General features: G+C 38.8%; 1 protein-coding gene across 3 annotated transcripts in view; it reads left to right on the top strand.

Annotated features, from left to right (window-relative positions):
- Nucleotides 1-23911, top strand: part of LOC141153742 (cytosolic phospholipase A2 delta-like) — a 98227-nt gene that overhangs the window by 9315 nt on the left and 65001 nt on the right. For all 3 annotated transcript variants that reach the window (XR_012247347.1, XR_012247346.1, XM_073638838.1), the window contains exons 2-10: nt 7754-7823; nt 11487-11623; nt 12747-12878; nt 14207-14247; nt 14856-14898; nt 16796-16856; nt 18655-18839; nt 21422-21523; nt 23373-23410. Coding sequence is in view for 1 of the 3 variants with exons in the window: in XM_073638838.1 (XP_073494939.1) it covers nt 7754-7823; nt 11487-11623; nt 12747-12878; nt 14207-14247; nt 14856-14898; nt 16796-16856; nt 18655-18839; nt 21422-21523; nt 23373-23410 (809 nt within the window). In the remaining 2 variants the exon portion in view is untranslated. The remainder of the gene's footprint in view (nt 1-7753; nt 7824-11486; nt 11624-12746; nt 12879-14206; nt 14248-14855; nt 14899-16795; nt 16857-18654; nt 18840-21421; nt 21524-23372; nt 23411-23911) is intronic.

Raw genomic sequence — 23911 nt, 5'->3', positions numbered from 1 at the left:
CCACTGGGTGAGTCACAAACCTGTATCTCTGCTCACTGTCTCACTGTCTCGGATATATAGAGAGGGGAGCTGAAGGTCAAAATTGCAACGGTGGTCATGTTCTGGATTTGCTACTTTCACAATTGATGAGGCTGCAGAAAAAGTCCTAGGGATCGAGAACGCTGCAGTTTAATGAAAATGCAGAAGGATGTTTGATACTTGATGTTACAGTATTTATTGAAGGATAAGTCACTACTGTCAAACCCTTTTGCACAGTTACAGTGGAATTAGACGTCTTTAGGCCCTAGATCAAAATGTGTGTCAAGTCCCTTCGAATATATCAGGCCACATGGACATCAGGACCCAGGTGTAATTGCAACCTCTGTACTCCCTACTGTTACTCCCCACAAGTATGCACATTAGTGATTGCTAAGCATCAATGTATGCAACTAAGGGGCCATTATTATTGATTAATTTTAGTAGTAAAGTTACTGGTCTTCTTTAACTACTTATTCTGCTATTCAGCATCATTTTACTCCTTGAAGATATATATGTTTGGTCTGGAAGGGTGAAAAGCTATTTTGTTTTCTACAACGCTAAATGGAGTTATCAATAAATCAAAATAATTGTAATTTTGGATATCGTAATTACGTTAAAGGACACGTATTCTGTATATGTATTTTTTCCTCTAGTCTACAGGAGCTAAACATGCACAAAAATATACCATATATATATACAGTCTTGGCCGAAAGTGTTGGCACTCTTGAAACCTTGGAACAACACAAAAAAAAAACAAAGAAAAAAGGCAAATTGGACAATTTCACACAAAACCCCAAAAATGGACTGGACAAAATTGTTGCCACCCTCAACTTAATATTTGGTTGCACACCCTTTGGCATAAATAGCTGCAATGAATTGCTCCCTATAACCATCAGCTTCTTACACCTCTCAACTTGAATATTGGACCACTCTTCTTTTGCAAACTGCTCCAGGTCTCTCATATTTGAAGGTGTCTGCTCCCAACAGCAGTTTTAAGATCTCTCCACAGGTGTCCAATGGGATTTAGATTCAGACTTCATTGCTGCCACTTCACTCCACAGCACTTTGTTTCCATCCATTTCTGGGGGCTTCTTGAAGTATGTTTGGGGTCATTGTCCTGCTGGAAGACCCATGACCTAGGACGCAAACCCAGCTTTCTGACACTGGGCACTACATTGCGATCCAAAATTCTTTTGGTAATCTTCAGATTTCATGATGCCTTGCACACAGTCAAGTCACCCAGTGCCAGAGGCAGCAAAACAACCCCAAAACATCTTTCAACCTCCACTATACTTGACTGTAGGTACTGTGTACTTTTCTTTGTAGACCCCATTCTGTTTTCAGTAAAAAGTAGAATGATGTGCTTTACCAAAAAACTCTATCTTGGTCTCATCTGTCCATAAGTCACTTTCCCAGAAGAATTTTGGCTTATTCATGTACCATTTGGCAAACTGCAGTATAGCTTTTTTATGTTTCTGTGTCAGCAGTGGAGTCATTTTGGGTCTTGTGCCATAGCGTTTAATTTCATTCAAATGTGGACGGATAGTTTGCGCTGACACTAATGCACCCTGAGCCTGAAGCACAGCTTGAATTTCTTTGGAATTTGATTGGAGCTGCTTATCCACCATCTGGGCTATACTGCGTTGCTACCTTTCATCAATTTTTCTTTGCCGTCCATGTCCAGGCAGATTAGCTACAGTGCCATGGCTTGTAAACTTCTTGATTATGTTGAGCACCACGGACAAAGAAACTGTTAGAACCCTCCTGTTTGTTTTTTTCCATCTTGTGTTTTGCGGTCACGTGACCATCTGCCTTTATATTCCAGCTCCACCCTTTTGGCTGTGCTGGACTTCAGTGTTTGACTGTTTCTCTAGCCAGGTGCTTCGGTTCCTTTCTCTGTCAGTTTGCTTGGTCCTTCTGGGACCTCTAGTACCTTTTTGTCAGTTTGTCTTTTTGTGTTCTGCAACAACTTCTGTTTAGGAGGTGTCCCTTTTTTGTCCCAGTCCTTAGTTTTTTTAGGGACCCCTCCCCTTATGCTTTAGGTCTTCGTTCAGACTAGCCGAGGACAAAGGCGGGTCTGTTCGCTAGGAACAGGCAGCCCGCTACATCGTAGGGATTCAGCTTAGTCTTACTGTAGCGACAGCTTTCCCCTATCTTTCCTTAGTACTTGTTGCAGATCATAACAGAAACATCAAGATCTCTGGAGATGGTCTTGTAACCTTTAGATTGGTGATATTGTTCAATAATTTTGGTTCTCAAGTACTCAGACAGTTATCTTCTCCTCTTTCTGTTCTCCATGCTTAATGTGGCACACACAGACACTCAATGCAAAGATTGAGACAACTTCTCTTCTTTTTATCTGGTTTCAGGTGTGATTTTCATATTGCCTACACCTGTTATTTGCCACAGGTGAGTTTGAATGAGCATCACATTCTTGAAACAATGTTGTTTACCTACAATTTTAGAAAGGTGCCAACAATTTTGTCTAGCCCATTTTTGGGGTTTTCTGTGAAATCATCTCCAATTTGCCTTTTTTTTCTCTGTTTTTTTGTGTTGTCCAATACACACAAAGGAAATAAGTATGTGTAATTGCAATTGGGAGAAATACTTCATTTTCTGGAACAATTTCAGAGGGGCCAACATTCTTTTTGCCATGACTGTGTATGTGTATATATATATATATATATATATATATATATATATATATATATATATATATACAGTACAGACCAAAAGTTTGGACACACCTCATGTAAAGATTTTTCTGTATTTTCATGACTATGAAAATTGTACATTCACACTGAAGGCATCAAAACTATGAATTAACACATGTGGAATTATATACTTAACAAAAAAGTGTGAAACAACTGAAAATATGTCTTATATTCTAGGTTCTTCAAAGTAGCCACCCTTTGCTTTGATGACTGCTTTGCACACTCTTGGCATTCTCTTGATGAGCTTCAAGAGGTAGTCACCGGAAATGGTCTTCCAACAATCTTGAAGGAGTTCCCAGAGATGCTTAGCACTTGTTGGCTTTTTTGCCTTCACTCTGCGGTCCAACTCACCCCAAACCATCTCGATTGGGTTCAGCTCTGGTGACTGGTGAGGCCAGGTCATCTGGCGTAGCACCCCATCACTTTCCTTCTTGGTCAAATAGCCCTTACACAGCCTGTAGGTGTGTTTGGGGTCATTGTCCTGTTGAAAAATAAATGATGGTCCAACTAAATGCAAACCGGATGGATTAGCATGCCGCTGCAAGATGCTGTGGTAGCCATGCTGGTTCAGTATGCCTTCAATTTTGAATAAATCCCCAACAGTGTCACCAGCAAAGCACCCCCACACCATCACACCCCCTCCTCCATGCTTCACGGTGGCAACCAGGCATGTAGAGTCCATCCGTTCACCTTTTTGGCGTCGCACAAACACACGGTGGTTGGAACCAAAGATCTCAAATTTGGACTCATCAGACCAAAGCACAGATTTACACTGGTCTAATGTCCATTCCTTGTGTTCTTTAGCCCAAACAAGTCTCTTCTGCTTGTTGCCTGTCCTTAGCAGTGGTTTCCTAGCAGCTATTTTACCATGAAGGCCTGCTGCACAAAGTCTCCTCTTAACAGTTGTTGTAGAGATGTGTCTGCTGCTAGAACTCTGTGTGGCATTGACCTGGTCTCTAATCTGAGCTGCTGTTAACCTGCGATTTCTGAGGCTGGTGACTCGGATAAACTTATCCTAGGAAGCAGAGGTGACTCTTGGTCTTCCTTTCCTGGGGCAGTCCTCATGTGAACCAGTTTCTTGTAGCGCTTGATGATTTTTGCAACTGCACTTGGGGACACTTTCAAAGTTTTCCCAATTTTTCAGACTGACTGACCTTAATTTCATAAAGTAATGATGGCCACTCATTTTTCTTTACTTAGCTGCTTTTTTCTTGCCATTATACAAATTCTAACAGTCTATTCAGTAGGACTATCAGCTGTGTATCCACCAGACTTCTGCACAACACAACTGATGGTCCCAACCCCATTTATAAGGCAAGAAATCCCACTTATTAAACCTGACCGGGCACACCTGTGAAGTGAAAACCATTTCTGGTGACTACCTCTTGAAGCTCATCAAGAGAATGCCAAGAGTGTGCAAAGCAGTCATCAAAGCAAAAGGTGGCTACTTTGAAGAACCTGGAATATAAGACATATTTTCAGTTGTTTCACACTTTTTTGTTAAGTATATAATTCCACATGTGTTAATTCATAGTTTTGATGCCTTCAGTGTGAATGTACAATTTTCATAGTTATGAAAATACAGAAAAATCTTTAAATGTGAAGGTGTGTCCAAATTTTTGGTCTGTACTGTATATATATACTGTGTGTACATATATATATATATATATATATATATATATATATATACATACATAATTTTTATTTAACAGCCTTCAGCTCGACCTTGAGCCATGAGGACTTGTTGGATGAAAGCTCTGTAGGAAAATAGATCTTGTGTAAACCTAGATAGGTCTTCTAGGGTCTTCTCTGCCTTTATCTTGATAGTATCAAACCATCGGGTTGCTGGTCTTCCTCTTCGCCTTGTTCTTTCTATTCTTCCAACCATGATGTCCTTATCCTGTGATTGCTCTCTTCATATGATGTGTCATGTCTGGCTTGATTTGTTCCAAGACTCATTTGTTTGTTCTTCTTGCCATCTATGGTATTGATAACATCCAGCCTCATTCCAAAGGCAATGATTCTTCTTCTGTCTTGTTTCTTTACCGTCCAGGTTTTGCATCTGTATGCTACCACAGAAAAGACCAAACTATGTACAAGCCATGTCTTCGTCACCAGTGAAATGTTGAAATGTTCCTTGATTTGAAGACCTAGTACAAAATATATATAAATATAAATAAATATATATATATATATATATATATATATATATATATATATATATATATATATATATATATATATTATATACTCTTTCTAATAGAAAGAATCAAGGTTATAGTAGATATATATTGATGACCTGGACATTTTCATGGCAAGCAGAATGATTTAATTCATTGTACATATTGCGGGCTCCATTCAGTAAATTGGAAACCCCACGTATATGTAACATATTATACAATACAGCTATCTGATAAGAATATATTTAATAAGACGTTTGAGAAATAACTTTCATACTTGTCTTTTAGCTCAGACTAAGGTGGCTGATAGCTGTATCTATAGAGAAGAACTATAGCCTTCCAGGCATGAAAAACGCTGTAATCCTCTGGTTAATTGCTTGTCATAAGCTATAATGAAATATTTAACATTGAGTACAGATGTTACTAACAATGGAAACTGCAATGGTGTTAGGTATTTCAGATAACAATAGGTATTTTTCAATGTTCTCTCTTATTCATCATTACTCCACTGGCTGCGATTATTAATAGTGTCCAAGCACTATGCTCAGTAGTTGGAGGTACTGAATCTTTTAATTATTCTCATTAATATGATGTTCTTCACTGTTCCCAAGATTTATAGTAGCACCTTTAGAACCAATTGGTTTATTTTTAAGGGCTTGTTGAAATCTAACGTCTGACCATACTTTACTTGACTGTCGGCCTACCACAGATACATATTAGATTGTTGCCAATTTAGCAAAAATCTAGGGATTTAGCTAAAACTTGGTATTACTAAAATCCCTGTACCTAAATCTATTGATCCAGAAGAAGGCAATAACCCCAGGATACATTCAGCCAATTTGCATCACGGGGAAAAATTCCTTCTTGACCCCGAGAAAGGCGATCAGTACAAAAACCCTGCATCAAAAGTACTACTATAGGTGTAACATTTTGTCTAATTTAACTGTAGCCCACAATGTTATGTGTATCAAGGAAATCATCCAGCCCTTTTTTGAATGCTGTTATAGTATCTGCCATTACTACCTCTTGTGGGAGGGCAGTCCATAACCTGACTGCTCTGACTGTAAAGAACCCTTTCCTGTTTAGGTCCCGAAATCGCCTTTCTTCCACCTGTAATGAGTGCCCCCTGGTCCTTAGTATAGTCTTTGGAAGGAATAAGTCATGTGCTAGACCTTTGTACTGACCACAAACATATTTATACATGTAAATGAGATCCCCTCTGAGGCGTCGTTTTTCAAGCTCAACTTTTTCAACCTCTCATCATATGAGGCCTCCATCCCTTGTAATATGAGAGGCCTCCATCCCTTGTAATATTCTAGTTGCCCGCCTTTGAACTGACTCTAACTTCTGAATATCTTTTTTAAAATGTGGAGCCCAAAACTGGATTCCATATTCTAGAATTCTAGAATTTCAGAGAGAAGTAATAGTGTACATATTGATTTTCATCCAGGTTTCCCATAGATACATAACTGTGATGGTCTGAAGTAAGAAAGAAGGGCATAAAACTGTCCCTGGAACTGGGACCCTAACTATCCCTGTCCCAGGGGTACGCTTCATGGTACAGAGGCCTGGGTCTCCAACCTTACCATGCTCATGTTAAACCCTAATCTGTCCCCTCCCCCACTCCATGAGGGATGGGACAGAAATATAAGGGAAACAAGACACAAAGACAGACAGGGATAACTGAAGACCACTATCATAAAAAACAGTCACCAAAAATAGGGAGGAGAATAGCGAAAAGGAGGAATAAACAAACTAAATAGGAATAAGTACGAGGAGCTAACACTCATGAAACTACTGCACACAAAACCCTCCAGCCACTATTCCCAACTCCAACACTACACAGCTTAACTCTTCCAGGAAGAAGATTCTTTCACCAGCAAGGAATGCCCAGAGCTAACATATCAGCAACTGTATGTTCCCAGCCAGCATGGAAAGAGTCCTTAAATCTTTAAGCACTTATGGAAAGGAAATCCATTTAAAATAGGACACGAATCACACCGTCTCTAAAGAGGACCTGCGATTCATTACTCATAGTGACCTTCAACTCCAGATCTCCCAGGGGGACGTGACACCACCGTGACAGTAATGCTGTACATTTAACAATATGACATCGGAGAACCTATAGTTATTTTTTTTTTTGCATGGGGGGTGGGTAAGAGGTAATGCAGTTTAAAAAAACCCTTTGCTCATATTAGCCAATAGGGCATACAGACGTGACAACGGTGAGGGGGTCTAGGAGCCATAATGGAATATACGACCCCATATACATAAGATAAAAGCTTGCCAAAATTGCTGATTTCAACCATAACAAACAATTGTTGGCTGCTCTGGTGAAACAATTGATTGTTTTGACCGATGTCTGATAAATGATCTTTATTTTTCAAAACATTGTTCTGGCTTGTTAGATTTTATCAGCAGAATATACCGTAAGCACTGGCTACACCATCTGCCGAAAAAATGTAACACGACCGATGCGGTATGGGTAGTTCACCAATGGGACCTGCACACATCTCAAAGAAGGGCCCTGACGTCTGCAGCTGTCAGTGGAGAGGTATTCAGAATTCCCATTCATCTGTAGCGCAACCGGTCCCTGTTTCTGAGATAGATGGGGGTCCTATTGATGTAAATTGCATCTACTAGAAATTTATGGCATATCCTACATATATGCCATAAGTGTTCAATCATGGCAGTGACCCTTTAAGGACACTTTGTTGTATTTTACTTTAACTTTGTTATCATAAAATGGATTTGGTTCATGAGACCGGAATCACATAGATGTAGATGTTCTAAAATTTTTGCTAAATTTTGAATTAATTAAATTGACCAAATTATTTACAGGAGGAGGCATCAAGCTATGAATTAAGCGTGAGGATTTTAAATGCTCAAAACATCCACGGGACAGATGTCGGTAAGTTATTCCTTTTTACCAAGCAAGTCTACTAGCTGGTTATAAGCTCTGTCTGCATCATTCCATTGGCTGCTGAAAAAATGAGTTTTTAGTTATATAGTGTTTTACTGTTATGCAATCTGTTTGCAACCTTTCAATAAGAAGAGCGATGAGCACCGAAAAAAAAACAAAACAGAGTGGTGCTTAAGGTTATGTTCACACAATGTTTCTTTTTCAGAGGATTTGGAGAAAACACTCAAAAGAATGAACATATTCATTTCTATGTAAAAAAAAAAATGCTTCCTGTTGATCTGTTCAGGCTTTTAAGCATATTTTCACCCCCTCAGGTTTCCCAAAAAAAGTTAAGTGTTTCAAAGAAGTGACCTGACCATTGTTCACGTATTTTCCGTTTGGAAGCCACTCAATGCCTCTTCATTAAAAGTCTATGGGAAGGCTAAAAATATGAACAAACAAAAAAAAACGGAAACGTTTTTGAGTGTTTTCTCAGTGTTTTTGCTTAAAAAAAATTGCTAAGCATCTTCATCATTGTTTTAATGGAATAAAAAATAAATAAATGACGACCATAAAAAGGTTAGTTAAAAAAAGTCACAAAAACAGGAAACAACCAAAAAAAGCTAAAAAAAAAAAAGACACTTCAGGTTTATAAAACTCCAGAGAAAAGAAACGACTCCGGAACAGTCTTCTACTTTAAAAAAAATGGATATTTTTGGACTCCTTAAAGCTCTTAAAACTTTGTCAAATAGATGCAGGTTCCACCTCTTTGACCTGTTTATTTCACATCTATGTGGATGGAGGGCGGCGTGCACAGCTCTCTTCATTCACTTTTGTTTGGGAGTTCTATAAACTGCTGAGCTAAGTGGTGGAAGTCACATCCATTGTACTTTTATGGCATATCCTTCACTGCGCTGTACCTGACACCTAAATGTACTATTTAGTCATAAATTTAGGTTAGAAATGTTTCATTATGCCTGACCTAATTACATGTCATCCATTGTTTGCAAAAATTATTTCATTTTTTTAATGAAGTATATACAGGGTGGTCCAAAAGTAGGTGGACAGAAAGTGTAATAAGGTTATGAAGGGGGAGATTTATCAAACATGGTGTAAAGTGAAACTGGCTCAGTTGCCCTTAGCAGCCAATCAGATTCCACTTTTCATTCCTCACAGACTCTTTGGAAAATGAAAGGTGGAATCTGATTGGTTGCTAAGGGCAACTGAGCCAGTTTTACAGATCTAGTTTTCACAGATAGATCTCTCCCAAATCTGTTTTCTTTTCAGATAATTCAGATAACACATAATGGCAAATAATTTAAATACAGATAAAAGAAAATGGATTTTAACAGAGTATTGGAAATCTCAAAATGCTGAAACCGTTAGAGCAAATTGGGTTGAAACATTTTGTACTCAAGCCCCAAAGAGACAAACCATTTACCGCATTCGTGACAAATTCAATGCCACTGGCTCAATCCTTAATGCTCCAAAAACTGGTCGACCCAAAACAGTCTGTACAGAAGATAATAAACAACTTGTGCTGAAACATTTGTTCAGAGTCCAAAAGAGTCCACTAGATCCTCTTTGGAATTGGGAATTTCACGAGCTTCTATCATGCGAATCCTGATATCTATTGGGTGGAAAGCTGATCGTCCACGTCTAATTCATGTTTTTTTGGAGGATGATCCAGACAGGCGGCTGCAATTTAGTGAGATTATGCTTAAGAAATTGAAGAAAATCCAGTAATTTTAGATACAGTAATATTATGTGGAGTGATGAAGCTTCTTTCAAATTATCCGGCCATATTAACAGACATAATTGTATTTACTGGTATAATGAGAACCTGCATTTAACATTAGAGCAACAACTAAATGTGCCTGGTGTCAATGTTTGGGGTGGTATTTTAAGTTTTGGTGTTTTAGGACCAATATTTTTTTATGGAACAGTCACAGGAGATAAGTATCTCGAAATTCTAATAAATCAAGTTGTTCCCCAGTTACAGCAACAGCCTAATTCAAATGATCTTTATTTCCAGCAAGATGGGGCCCCTCCACATTACTCAAGAGTAGTCCGCGAGTATCTTGATGAAACATTTCCTAATAAATGGATTGGCCAAAGAGGCCCACTTGATTGGCCGGCACGTTCACCAGACTTGACCCCAATGGATTTTTTCTTTTGGGGAGTACTCAAGGACAAAGTTCATAGTCGAAAACCAAAAAGTGTCAGTGATTTGAAAAATTGCATAAGAGATGCATTTCAAGAAATTAATACCCAAAGAGACTTGTGCAAAAAGTTTGTCGAAGCGTAAGAGGCGACTTCAAAGCTGTGCAAATTGTAATGGAAAACAGTTTGAGCACCTGCGTTGATAACATTTAAGGGCTTTTGTATTATTGTTCAGAATAAAATGTAATTGTCAATGTTATGCTTGTGTTACTAAATAAAATGTTATATATAAATCAAAATAAATGTTATTATTTTCTGTCCACCTACTTTTGGACCATCCTGTATATTAAGCAAATAGATTTTAGGTGTGGTTGGTGAAATGTAGAGACACCTAATGTTTGTGCAACTTAGTTTAGACTTTTAACATTCTCCTTCCTATTATAATTACGTATATAACATATCTGATTTTGGTAGCAGAAATTTTCACCCAGAAGAATCAGATTACAATATACGTTTTTTCCCCTTTGCTACTGTAAATCCCAGTCTTTATTCTTTTAGAAATGTAAATTGTTGAAACTTCTCCCATGAATATCATTGTTTTGCTCCAAATGCAGAGCACAATAACGAAATTAAAGAGAATCTATCTCCAAAAAACCCTTATGAAGTAAAAGGAGACCAAAGTACAAGACCTTTTCAAATTTACATATAATTAGGAAAACTAAATAAGTCCTGTCTTTGGCATAATAACTCTGGTTCTTTAAGAAACAAAGACTCTTACTATCTCACTCTTTTGACAGCTGTGTGAGACTTTCTGTTTCCAAGCTTGGAAATACGATTTTATGGAAACACAGGAGATATCTGTGCTGTTATCTTACTTCATGTTAGATGTAGTTATGTAAGAAGAGATGAAAAATGAATTCTTGTGTATTATGGGACATTAGGAGGAGTAGGCTAGAAATAGAAACTCAGGTAAATCCTGCCCCAGCATGTAGTGAGAGTTGTGTTTGCAGACTAACCCTTTACTACTAATTCCTTATGCGAATTAACCCTTTTCAATCAGGTGATTTTGCCTTTTTCAGATTAACCATTTACAAGCAGCTATGTCCTCCTCTTACTGGTTAACCCTTTACAAGCTGCTATGTCCCCCTCCTTTATCTGGGCTGCATAATAGATAAGGACATCTTTTTACATGGCTCATAAATACCATTATTCTGTACAAAGTAATGTATAAGAACCTAGTTGAAAGTGTATAGGTGATAACTAAATATTCAGAACAAGTTTTCAATGGTGTCTTTGCAATGATTCTTGTCCACCTTGGCTACTCTAACTGGCTGAGAATATAACAACCATCTATATAGTCAGGATCTCAGCATTCAATACAATAACCTATCCAGCGAAGTAATAAGTCCTTTACCATTCAGCCTTACTTACTCACTGTGGGACTTATGTTTTGTTTGTACTGTGATATGTATGTTCAGCTTACTCAAAGGCATCTCTACCTGCACACAGTGAGCAAACCGGACTGCTACGTATGCTTGCAACTTCCAACATCTTTGTCAGATAGAAGGAGAACCAAGACAATATGGAATAATGCAAACCCTGTTTGGGATGAAACATTTCACTTCAGAATCCACAGCCAGGTTAAGGTAAGAAGTAAGAATCTCGTGCATGACAAAAATAAGGCTCTGTGCAAACTCATTTGTGTGCTTTGTCAGAGGTACGTATATGTCAAGAAAATTACCCAATTCATTATATTTGTGGTTCCTACATGTTTCTCTGCAAAAAAAATGGAACAGTTCTGTAATTTGTACATAATCCCAGATTATAATATAGTAAGATGGTGTCTGCTGCCGACAAGTTCGAGATGGAGCGATGTGTCACCAAGATACCTTTCCTTGGTGATATGACACCTGCAAAAGGCTCCTACACTGATAGAGTGCTGAGAGGTGTTACTTAGTGGAGCTGCAAAGGGTTAAGGTGTCAGCAGGGACTGGAGTAAGATTTGTGGCGAGGTGCACATGGAGGTGTGTGCGCATGTCACCCAGCCCCCTCATCAAGACCGGCGTGAAGATTGCTGGTCTTGATGAATTGAGGCCAATATATGTACATCCTAAAGGATATGTTTATTTGGTAGTGAAACACTCACAGCGTTGGGGGGAGTAAGAGAAGGGACAAGAAGAAATGTGCGGAGGGTGCTAAATGGTATGGAAGGTGTACTGCAATGTTGTCACAAACATTTTCATACATGACTTAAAATGTGGCCTCCTGACAAGTAGTAGCATGGTAGTGTTGCTGGCCTGGACTATGCATTCTGCCATGTTGCAAGCAGAGGCAGGTTTGCCTTTGCAGCATCTGAGTAGAGCAGGAGCACTAATGCTGGTCAGATCTAAAGTTTCAGCTCAGCGCTTGCAAGTTCTGTAGCAAATGGCATATACCGTAATCACTGCGCTCCTTGCCTAGGAAATCAGCCATTGAAGATTGCAGTGGTGGACAGTAACCTAGATAAATAGAAGTAAACAACAGAATAAAAAAAAACCTCCATTCTTGAGAATGGAGAGGATTTTTAAAACTAGGAAAATTGCACAGATGATTGTTTTGTTACCAGCACTTTGTAATTTCATGTATGTTGATGAGGAAACCCCTTTAAGGTTCCTGAGATGTAAACTACTCACTATACTATTAGTTTGTTTGACTGCATTCAGTCAACAGGCTTTGATTAGAAGTTTATGCAAAGAACAAAAGTTATAAAATATTTCCTGCTATCCACAGAACATCCTGGAATTGTCTGTGCATGATGAGGACATTGGGACCGCGGACGACCATTTGTTCACCGTGAGCTACGATCTTGGAAACGTTCCACTTAAGAAAAATGTGGTGGAAAACTTCACTCTAAACAAAGAGGTAAGTGAGTGGTGCTCGGTGAAAGCTTTTTTTGTTAAAGTTGTAATATCTGATGTATTGAGAATAGTGCGCATAGATATCACTTAATCATTAAATAGACTATTTTGGACAAATTTGTGTATTTGTAATGTAAATGATATGTGTTAGATGCAATATTCTAATGTCAATTATACGTTACAATTGATTTTGCTACTAGCAGATTTACGCTTCTTCTAAAATTAAAGGCACTATCCCATTATTTTATTAAAGAGATATAGGTCTATTTTGGCCTACAATTGTATTATCCAGAGCTAAGAATTGTTGAAGATGCCTGCTTTTGCTTACATAGTCACTCTTAAAGGGGTTGTCTGGTTAAAACAAGTTATCATCTAATGGTAGGATAGGTGATAACTCGTTGGGTGTCTGAGTACTGGGTCCCGCGCCGATCGGCAGAATACAGAACTTTTATTCCTGTTACAATAGAGAGCAGAAGGTCAGATACCTGGCCACCACTCCATTTATTCTTTAAAGGGTTTATGAGAGACTTTGGGCTTTTTGGCTATGGGGCTAAGAATTTATCTGCAGGTAGTTGGTAACTACCTGCCTGTTCAGCCTTGCGACAGTGTCTTCTGACTCAGAATGATCATGAACCGGAGTTTCTCCTGCTTTCTGTGATGTCACATCAACAGAGCGCCTCCTTCCCTACCGCTCTGCTCTGTCAACAGTGCGTCACTGTTGATATCATGCTGATTGACAGCTGGCTCACCATTACCTAAGTGCGGGGAGCCAACTCTCAATCAGAATGACGGATGTCGGCAGTGACGTCCCGTCAACAGAGCAGAGTGGAAGAGAAAGAGCTGCTCTGTTGACTCTAGGTCAAATGAAACCAGAGAATCGCTGTCTGAGCTGGGAGAGTTCATCCCTGGGCAGAACAGGCAGGTAGTTAGCAACTACCTGCCAGTAAGTTATTAGCCCCACAGCCAAAAAAACCCCAAAGTCCCGGATAAAGAGCTGCGTGAAAAAGCTGAGCCTAGCTCCATAGGGAATAAATGGAGTGGTGGGCAAACATGCACACTGCCAATCCATTCTATAAGGGATAAACGTTCCCCATCATGGCAATTGGTGCAGGTCAGAGCAGTCAGACCCCCACATGTTTCACCTAACTTATTTTTGCCGGACAACCCCTTTAATTCATTAGGAGTGTAATACATTTGTAGTTGTCTGCTGATTAACAGAACGGTGGATTATTTTATTACGAGGGTTTGCCTTGTTAAGATCAGCCATGTAGATTAGTAAATTGATGTTTAAAATATTAAATATTTCCAAAATTGTTAAATAAATTCTTATAGTTTCAGGAGGAGCTTCAAGTGGAATTTAATCTGGTATTAATGTAAGTATAAAAATATACAGTAGTTGGCTTTAAAAACCTTGTGATTTTAAAAATGTGTTTATTCAACCTGTTGTATAAAGTGACATTTTGGAAAAGTTTTGGCCTAAAATACATAGGCAATTTGGTCACCTTTCATAAAGTGTGCACCGTCTGCTGATAAATTGATTGGAAAACATGATCTTATAGATCATTAATGGGATAATGCTACGTATAGACTTGAGTCGGTGGCTGTTAGCCCTTAGTAGCCTCTATTACAGATGACGCTGTTGTTCCTTTCGCGATAGATCCCCATCAGTACGATGGTTTACTTTCTATGTCATAAAACTATGCAATAAAATTTATACTAAAGTATTCTATACTAAATCAATACTAAAACTACTAAATACTGAAACAATAAGGGCTTAGTAGAAATGTTTTACGAATAATCCAGTGGAGCATCAATCATGACAAAGACAAATACATAGGTCAAAGTGGAAGCTGACATATCAATTATCTTCTAAGGATACTTATTAAACTTGGTCATAAATCACCATGCTCTAGCTGAATTTTTAAACCGAGGTGCAGCTGTGAATTGGACTTTGACTTTTAAATATTCTCTTTTTTTTCAGCCCAGAATCACAGAAACAAGTCACTACTAATGGAGTCCTGGTGGTAAGTGATAAAAATATCATGTATAAAAAAAGTTGTAGTATTAACATAATGTGTGCATCTATACATTAGCAGGTGTCTTTTCTGGCATGTTAATCTCTGGATAATTTAGGTAGTTGTACAAAATTTAAGAAAAAGTGAGCTTAAAACCTTGTAGTAAGTAAATAGTAATAATACATGTAAATAACACAGGCTACTTAGTTAACACTATTTTGAGCAAAAAAGCGTAAAAGCCATCCCACCGCGAAAAGGTGAACCCAATCGAGACGGTCTTAGCCTGTCTCTAGTATTAAAACCTCACCTTCTGTCAGCCGACCTCAATATAGATAAGGACATAGCAGGATACAGGCCCGACTGTTCAGACACCTGCCCATGAAAAGCTGTATAGATTAAATGACTAGCTGAGAAAGGGGCCACCATGTCCCTGTTTGTACAAAGTACAAGAAACTACAGCGAAGCCAAACAAATCAGCCACAGCATAAGTTGATATATAGCGGGTGAAATAAGTATTGAACACGTCACCAATGTCCTAAGTAAACATATTTCTACAGGTGCTATTGACGTGAAATTCTCACCAGTTGTCGGTAGCAAGCCATCCAATCCACACTGGCAAAGAGATCAAACCAAAGAAGTCCATAAATTAAGTTATGTATAATATTGAGAAATTACACAGGGAAAAAGTATTGAACACATGAAGAAAGAGAGGTGCAAAAAGCCATGGAAAATCATGACCCCAGCTAAAATCAATCAGTTATCAGAAAGCAATCCTGCCACTTAGTGAAAAATAATATAAGCTGGTTCAACTGATGGCCTATAAGAAGGTGTCTCATTACCAAGGTGCCATGCAAGAGACATTTCATGATGGGTAAAATCAGTGAGCTGTCTCAAGACCTACGCAACCTTATTGTTATAAAACACACTGATGGCATTGGTTACAGAAGAATTTCTAAATTACTGAAGCTTCCAGTGAGCACTGTTAGGGCCATAATCCAGTAGTGGAAAGAACATCATTTTACCATAAACCGGCCACGACCAGGTGCTCCTCACAAAATTTCAAGCAATGGAGTGAAAGTAATTATCAGAAGGGTTGTCCAATAGCCAATGACAACATGTGGAGAACTACAGAAATACCTGGAATCAGCAGGTACAATTGTTTCAAAGTAATGCACTCAACCTCCATGGCCTGTATGCATGCTCACCATGCAAGACTCCATTGCTGAACAAAAAGCATGGTCAAGCGCATTTAAACTGAAAGGGAGGATGAATGAACAAATGTACCGAGACATTCTTGAAAAAAATCTGCTGCCATCTACCAGGATGATGAAGATGAAACGAGGGTGAACATTTCAGCAAGACCATGATTCCAAACACACAGCCAAGGAAACTCTCAATTCGTTTCAGAGAAGGAAAATAAAGCTGCTAGAATGGCTGAGCCAATCACCTGACCTGAATCCAATAGAAAAAGTATGGAAGGAACTAAAGCTCAGAGTTCATAGACATAGCCCACGGGAACATCAAGATGTGAAGAGTGTTTGTAATAATTTAGCCATCATCTGCCAGGAAAGATGTGGGCTTGCAAAGTCAGGGGCCCGGACATATGACTTAACTATATGTCTTATCTTGGGAAGGGGTTAAAGTTTTAAATAGGAACAGTTTTAGACAAAGTGTGGCCCTGGTCAAAATTAATAGTGAGACCCCACATGCCAAGAGACATTTAGGGTGTGTTTACAGGGGCCAATTTCACGTTGTTAAATGAGCATCAATTAACTATATACGGATTATTCGCCACCTGACGATTGAATATCATGTTTCCGTGTATTGACAAATACCCAGTTTGACCCCTACCGCCAAGACCAGTTCTGATTATAAGATGATAGTGATATATGGATATTTCTTTCAGTGTCCCGAGATGGTGTCTCTGGAAGTGGAAGTACGGAAACAAAGGAAAGATCCCTTTAAAAGTAAGTGCGATCAAATTGCATAAGTTTCGGTTAGCTTTTGTTTTTACAAATTTAAAAATAAGATGTTTTTCAAAATGTCAACGTGCAAACATACAGAATACAATCAATAACCTATTGTTAAAAAGAGGACGCTAAATATGGGTTTTATCTCCTCATCTCTTGTGCTGGGACTGGGGGGCTGTTTGCCTTCCTCCCATTCAATTACTTTCAGGAGGGTTTGGTGCCTTGCAGATATCAGGATGGCAGATTAGGGACATAAATAAATAAATTAAAAAAAATAAGAAAACTACATATTATTGGCTCATCACACTATACTTAGTTTCAACCAATAGCCAGACAAATTAAATTAAATTAAAATTTTAATCAATGATTTCCCATTTCCAGCAACTATCATCTATTACGATGGGCCAGAAATTGAAGATTGTTGACAGAGCCAATTAAAATGATCTTTATCTGCCAGCGCTTATCTCACATCTATGGTCAGCTTAGTTCCTCCTTATTTGCTAATATTGCAATAGCAATGTCTATAGCCCTCCCTCATACACTTTGGATAGCTGTCAGCCGATCATTCAGCAGGTAGCAATCCTGCCTGACTTTCCCATATACAGGATCACTCGCTCTGTTGAGCGCTGCTGTGTTCTCTATGAGAGAGAAGCTGGCTGATTCCTTTAGTGACAGCTTATCTCTTACTTAACAAAAGGATTGGCAGATCCTTATCTCTCCCAACATCATCTGTTCGGGGCTACCATACATATTAGACTTTTGGCCGAATCCATAGATATTGGTGGGTTCGGCCAAAGTTAGGCTAATGTGTACTCAAGGCTGTGTTCACATTTGCGTCAGAGGCTCGCTTGGCAAATTCTAGCAGTAAAACTAAAGCCATGATATGGGTGTGACAGATTACCGATGTATCTATGGTTTGCACACCTTCGGACTAGAATTATTTGAAAACTAGAAGCATGCTTTACTTATAAGATGCAAAGTCTAAAGGCCTCCATACACATTAGACCAATGTTCCCCAACCCCAGTCCTCAAGAGACCCCAACAGATTATGTTTTCAAGATTTGGTTAGAATTGCACAGATGATAGAATTATTATCTGGTCAATCCTAAGGAAATCCTGAAAACATGATCTGTTGGTGGCTCTTGAAGACTGGAGTTGGAGAACACTGCATTAGATTATTGTTGGCTGAACCCGCCAATATCAAATAGTTCGGCAGTGTATGGGGGCGCCATCCAACAGATTGTTGGGACAAATGTTAATCGGGCATGTCTGACTTTGGACTGCCGATCTTATTTTTCTTCCAGATATAAGTCTGACATGTCGGCCGTTGGCTTTCTCATAGAGAACACGGGAGCACTCGCTCACCCAAGAAACGGTTGATGTGGCTGTCAGCCCAGCGATCGATCGATGCATTGTTTGGCTGACAGCCATCTAATATGACTGACCGGCTTAGAGCTAGAATTTACTGCTGGGTAACTATGGACTACTTTTAGGCAAATGGATTATATTAAAGCTTGACAGGACAGGAGCCTAGTGCCCAGACTTGCTCTCTTTATCTGTAATGGTGCAAGTGTGTACATGTCAGGCCTTACAGAAGAAAAACAGATGACAAGACAAAGCAATAGTCATTTCATGGAGAGGTTCACATTAGTGAATAGGCTGAAGGTGCAATAAGGGATTGTCCTAGGTGGAGACAGGTTACAAAGAGACCAAACGTAAAGCCTATATAGATACAGAAAATACAATGATAATACTCTAATCCATTAATTTAGATCTTATTTTCTTATATCCACAGATAAAACAGAGCTGGCCCTCTCTGTACGAGGCTCCTTTGAGGATTCACACAGAATATTACTACAATCAGGCTCTAGTCATGAACTCAATTCACGTGAAACTGCAGTTTTTCATTTTCCAAGAGACTTAGGAACAGAAATGACAGCTTCCCTGAGACGAGTTTACTCCTCCTTCGATGTGACCTTTGTAAGTTGTCTAGCAAATCTCCATCCTCATTAGAGGATATTGGAGCTAAAATAGAATAAGGGACATTAGCTTTCATTAAGGGATGGTACATATGGTAGATATCTTGGTGGGCGGGGGAGTGGTGTCCATTTTATTGGGGGCTAATGATTTTATGTTTGCAATGCACCCCCCCTTTATGGGATTATGATGTCACATTCATCAATGTTAATCGGAAAACCCGGAGGTTGTCATAAAAGTAACATTAGTGTATTGGTGTGTGGGTGTATTATGCGATTTCTCTTAAAGAGTTATTCCCAACATGTAAAGTTATCACCTATCCACAGGACTGGTGATAATTTGTGGGATAGTGGTGGTCCCCAGAACATTTTAGAGCTGGTCTCTAAAATGCCCTGTTGGCAGTCCCTCATGCTACTGCTCTATTCCGACATTGGAAAGTTAAAGGGGTTGTCCAACGAACAAAGTACATTTTAATCAATAGATCTCATAATAATAAGTTCCACAATTGCATATGTTAAAAAAAATGTTCCTGTGATGAGATAATTTTATAAATGTGCCTCTGCTATGTAGTGTCTAATGGCAGGGACATGGTCTGTACATACCACAGCTCCTGGTCAGGGGAGGAAACAAATGACTATACAGACAGGACAGCATGGTATTGCAGCTGCTGCTTTCTGTGAGGTAAAACATTTACCTACCTGTTTTATCACAGGAGTGAATGTTTCTGCTGTGTCTCCAGCTTTGTGAGCTCATCATAAATCAAGTGAGCAACATATGAGCTCAGCGGCAGCCGGAGCTACAACTAGATTTATGGGGCCCTCAAGGGACTGGAGAAGAGTCAGAAACACTCGTCCCTGTGATAAAATAGGCAGGGAAATGTTTTACCACATAGAAAGCAGCCAGTGCTACATCTTCTGTATAATCACTTATTCCTCCACTGGCCATGAGCTGTGGTTTGTGCCAATTGTGCTCCTGCATGGTCAGACGCAACCATTACACAGTACACAGCAGGGACACATTTATAAGGTTATCTCAGCACAGGAACATTTTTTTAACGTATCCAATTATGAAACTTATTTATTATTCCAAGATCTATTAAAATGTACTTTATTCATGAAACAACTCCTCTAATACTAATCCAGTGACAGCACCGCATTAAATAATTACTGTATTAACTATTTCCAAATTTTCATCACTATCTGAAGCCGATTGTCATATATTTCCACATAGACTTGCAATGATGGGTGTCATGCGTCTGGGTTCGAACTCTTGAGCCTGTGCTTTGTGGTCAGCTTCTCTATCCGCTGAGCCACAGCAGTTTCCTTAGTCTTTTTAGGTTGACAGGTGTTTTCATTTATTCATTTGTTTGTCCAATCACCTTTCGGGTGCGGCTTTATATACTTTTACCCCGTTGGTGTTTCCTGCTGGTGATAGTCTCATTTGGATGTCCAGCCATACTGCCGTTATTTATGCCAGTCAGTGAAAGCCCAGCTAGGGTTTATCTCTCTGCTGATTAGCCTTTTCACCCTGCACCTATGTTTTGTTTCTTTTCTAGGAAGTAGGCGGCATACTATCTAGTAGTACATGCCCCATCTTTTCATTTTGTATTTAGTGGTTTGTTTTACTCACTCTGGGATCTTTCTATCTCAGCACTTCTTCCCTTCTGTAGGTAGTTTTCACTCTGCTCTGCCCTCTGGTTCCTTAGGAGGAACGGGAAGCGCTCGACAGCCTTTTAGGTATCACAGGTCTGAGCTGCCATCATTTAGTTTGTTGTTAGGGCTATTCCAGCCCATGTAGATACCGCTAGGGAGTGCGGGATCAGAGTCTCTAGTCTGTACAGGAAACGGCTCGGTTAGTTGAGATTTTTTAGAGTTTTACCTATTTTCCCTTGTGAGTTGTTACGCAATCATAGCAATGGGTTTGCCTAAGGCATGTGAAGTGTTACATATAGACAGTCCTATATTATAAGGTTAAAATAAGCTTCCATCCTTCAGGCATTTCCACATTCATTCCCTTAACATTACATCAAGCGTGTAATAATAGGAGTTGCAGACATTGCAGTCACACTCAAACCTGCAGCCTGAGGGGGTCAAAAGATCAATCTGTTCTGTATGAGAAGAACAATACTATGAATAATGCATCATAGTAGACAACTCTGTTACATGCTCTACATTGGGACCTATTAACTTTAAGTTACCATTCTGTACCACATCATTGTGAATGGACATAAGGTGCATCATATATTTGTTTTATATGCACTTTAGTGAGTATCAGAATAAGGCCGGGCTCAAAAGGGCGTTGAAAAATTGGGTGCAAGAACTGCCTGTGAAACCGGCACACTGCACAGTAACTAATTGATTGGTTTGTTGTACACGTGTGGCCCGTGCATGGACAGTTCACGGACTGAAAATATGGCTGTGTGAAGAAGGCTTTATATATAGGCGGCTGTGTAGCCTGGAGAACTAAAACACAAAAATGAAAGTTGTCTCAGTCTGTCTCCTCTGATAATAAGGCAGCTATGGTTATATTTTACATGTTATGCCATGAAACTGCATCAATCATGACTGCTTTAACTTTTCTTTCAGAGCAGTGAAACAGAAAATGATGGTTTTAATCAAACCACTGTACCCCTCAGTTTAATATCTCCTGTGGAGAATTATATTAATGTCCAAGTACCTGCAATGGAAGTAAGTAGCGTTTGATTGGAAACTGCAGATTTATATTTTGCACATTTGCCAAAGTAACTGATCGTAACAGCAGAATTACCGAATTAACAACAATTTTACTTTGAAATACACCCCCATCTCTATGCCTCTTTCACCAATTTATTAAAAAAAAAACATCCAGTCCAGGGATTTTGACATAGTTCACCGAATCCGAAGTAGTCCATAAATGGCAACCTGAAAGGCATAAAAAGACAGGTAAAGAAATAAAATAAGAAACACTACATCATTCCCCAATTTCTTAGTAAAAGCAAATTCCCGCAGCTCCAACGTAATCCATGGTGTTGCCAAAACGTCCACCAATTCTGTACTGTACTGCAACCTATGGAGTGTCGTTCTGAAAACGACGCTTCATAGGTCACTCACATGACCAAGAGTGACCTATGGTTGCGGTACAGAATCAAAGTCGCCGCCTCCCGCGAGACCCGGCGGCTCTGAACAGCGGTGACATCAGCAACTACACCGCTCACCAGAGTCGCTGAGTCACGCTGCCCTCTATGAGATTCGACGACTCTGATTTAAAAAAAACAACACATTTTTCAGAATAAAGTGTCTTTTAATCCAATAAAAAAAATAAATGCACCCAAAAAAGGCACCTATCTTGTATCACCGGGTCAATAATGACTAATACAATAAAAATATATCATTATGTATCTCACTCTGTGAACACCTCAAAATAACAAACTGAAAAACGCAATAATTTACATTTTTGTTCATTCCTCCTCACATTATTACTAAACAAATAACACCATAAAAACCACAGCACGTTACACAAAAGCTCCATACGCAGAAAATTTAAGTTATGGCTCTTAGCATGAGATGAAAAAAAATGTTTTTTTTCAACAATTTTCTTTTGCAAAAGTAATAAAACATAAAAAAACAGAACAAAAAGTTATCAAAACTCACCAAAAATGGTACCAGTGTAAAGTACATATTGCCATGCAAAAAGTAAGCCCTTACACAACTCCAATGACTGAAAAATGTTCACCTCATGACTCAGAATATGGCGACACAAAACAAATTATTTTTTTAACATTATTTATTGTACAAAAGTAATAAAACTAAATAAATTTGTCTTCACCATAATCGCGCTGACCCACAGAATAAAGTGAACACTACTAGTTCAGCTGTTCTGCAAATTTAGCACAAAAAATGTAAAATGTTGAAAAACATGTTTATTTTTCCTATTTATTCCTATAATGAGTTAATAAAAGATAAACATTAGGTTGTATGTGACCAATGGTGCCAATGACCAAATTAAAATACAGAAAAAAATAAGCAACATCAAAAAAATAAAAAGTTATGACTTTGGGAATGTGACAATAAAAAAATGCAAAACAAAATGTGTGGACGTTGAGGCAAAATTAGGTCTGATTTTTTTAATGGGTTAATAAAAGAAATCACAAAGTAACCAACTTATCCCCGTGGGCCTTATTATTTGGGGACATATACATTGGCGGCCAGCTTTATGAGCGTCCTGGCTTGCTGAAACGGTAACTTTCCAAATGCTTGAGAATCGGGAGTTTCTGACCATTGATCCATAAAACTATATGAAATATTATATATGCAAATTGTCTCTTCAAAGAGGAAGAGGACTAGAACACTAGCAAGACAATTTGCATATTTAAATTCCCAGAGGAGCATGCATGGCTTATAAGTCTCCACATTCTGACATGCCAAGCTTGGCTTGTCACTCTCCATAAGAAGAAATGTTACCCCTATGAAATATTATAAAGTTTTGCAAAAAGATTGTCATCCTTTTCCGTAAGCACGGTGTCGAAACTGACTAGTGAATTTTCTCTTCCTCTTTCAGGGAAAACCTTTGGACATGCAGATTCGACTAAATGAATGGTATAGTATTTTCTTTATAAAAGTGTTAGTTATCTGACAAAAAAATTATTGTTTTTTACAAAAAAATAATAATAGACACAGATTTAAAAATACAGATCAGCACAAGGTAGTAAATCCTGGGACCAGATGGGGAAACGGAGAAGTACTATAGATGGCGCTTGTTTGTGCACAATGCTGCTTCTTGATTACAGTTGCACAATGATAGTGATTTTGCAGTTGTGAGAATTTGGAGTTACACAACTGCCTCTCTGCCTTTGTATCCTGTGTGTATCCCGCAGAGAAATTTAGCACTTTTCATGTGATTGCTGTTTAGCAAACACAACATCTCCGTAGACTATAATGGGTAGATGCCCTATCCATAAAAAACACGGTCAGAACACGTACGTGAAAAACAGACATCTGAACGAGGCCTCACATGGCCATTGTCGTGAAGATAACACTCCTTTTTAATGAACTGTAAATTCATTTTCTTAAACCGTGACATCACTGCGCTGTTAGTTC

This window comes from Phyllobates terribilis, unplaced genomic scaffold (assembly GCF_046119375.1).
Source record: "Phyllobates terribilis strain yellow unplaced genomic scaffold, ASM4611937v1 Scaffold_7__3_contigs__length_470593459, whole genome shotgun sequence".
Classification (NCBI taxonomy): domain Eukaryota; kingdom Metazoa; phylum Chordata; class Amphibia; order Anura; family Dendrobatidae; genus Phyllobates; species Phyllobates terribilis.
This window is presented reverse-complemented; position numbering and strand designations above follow the sequence as displayed.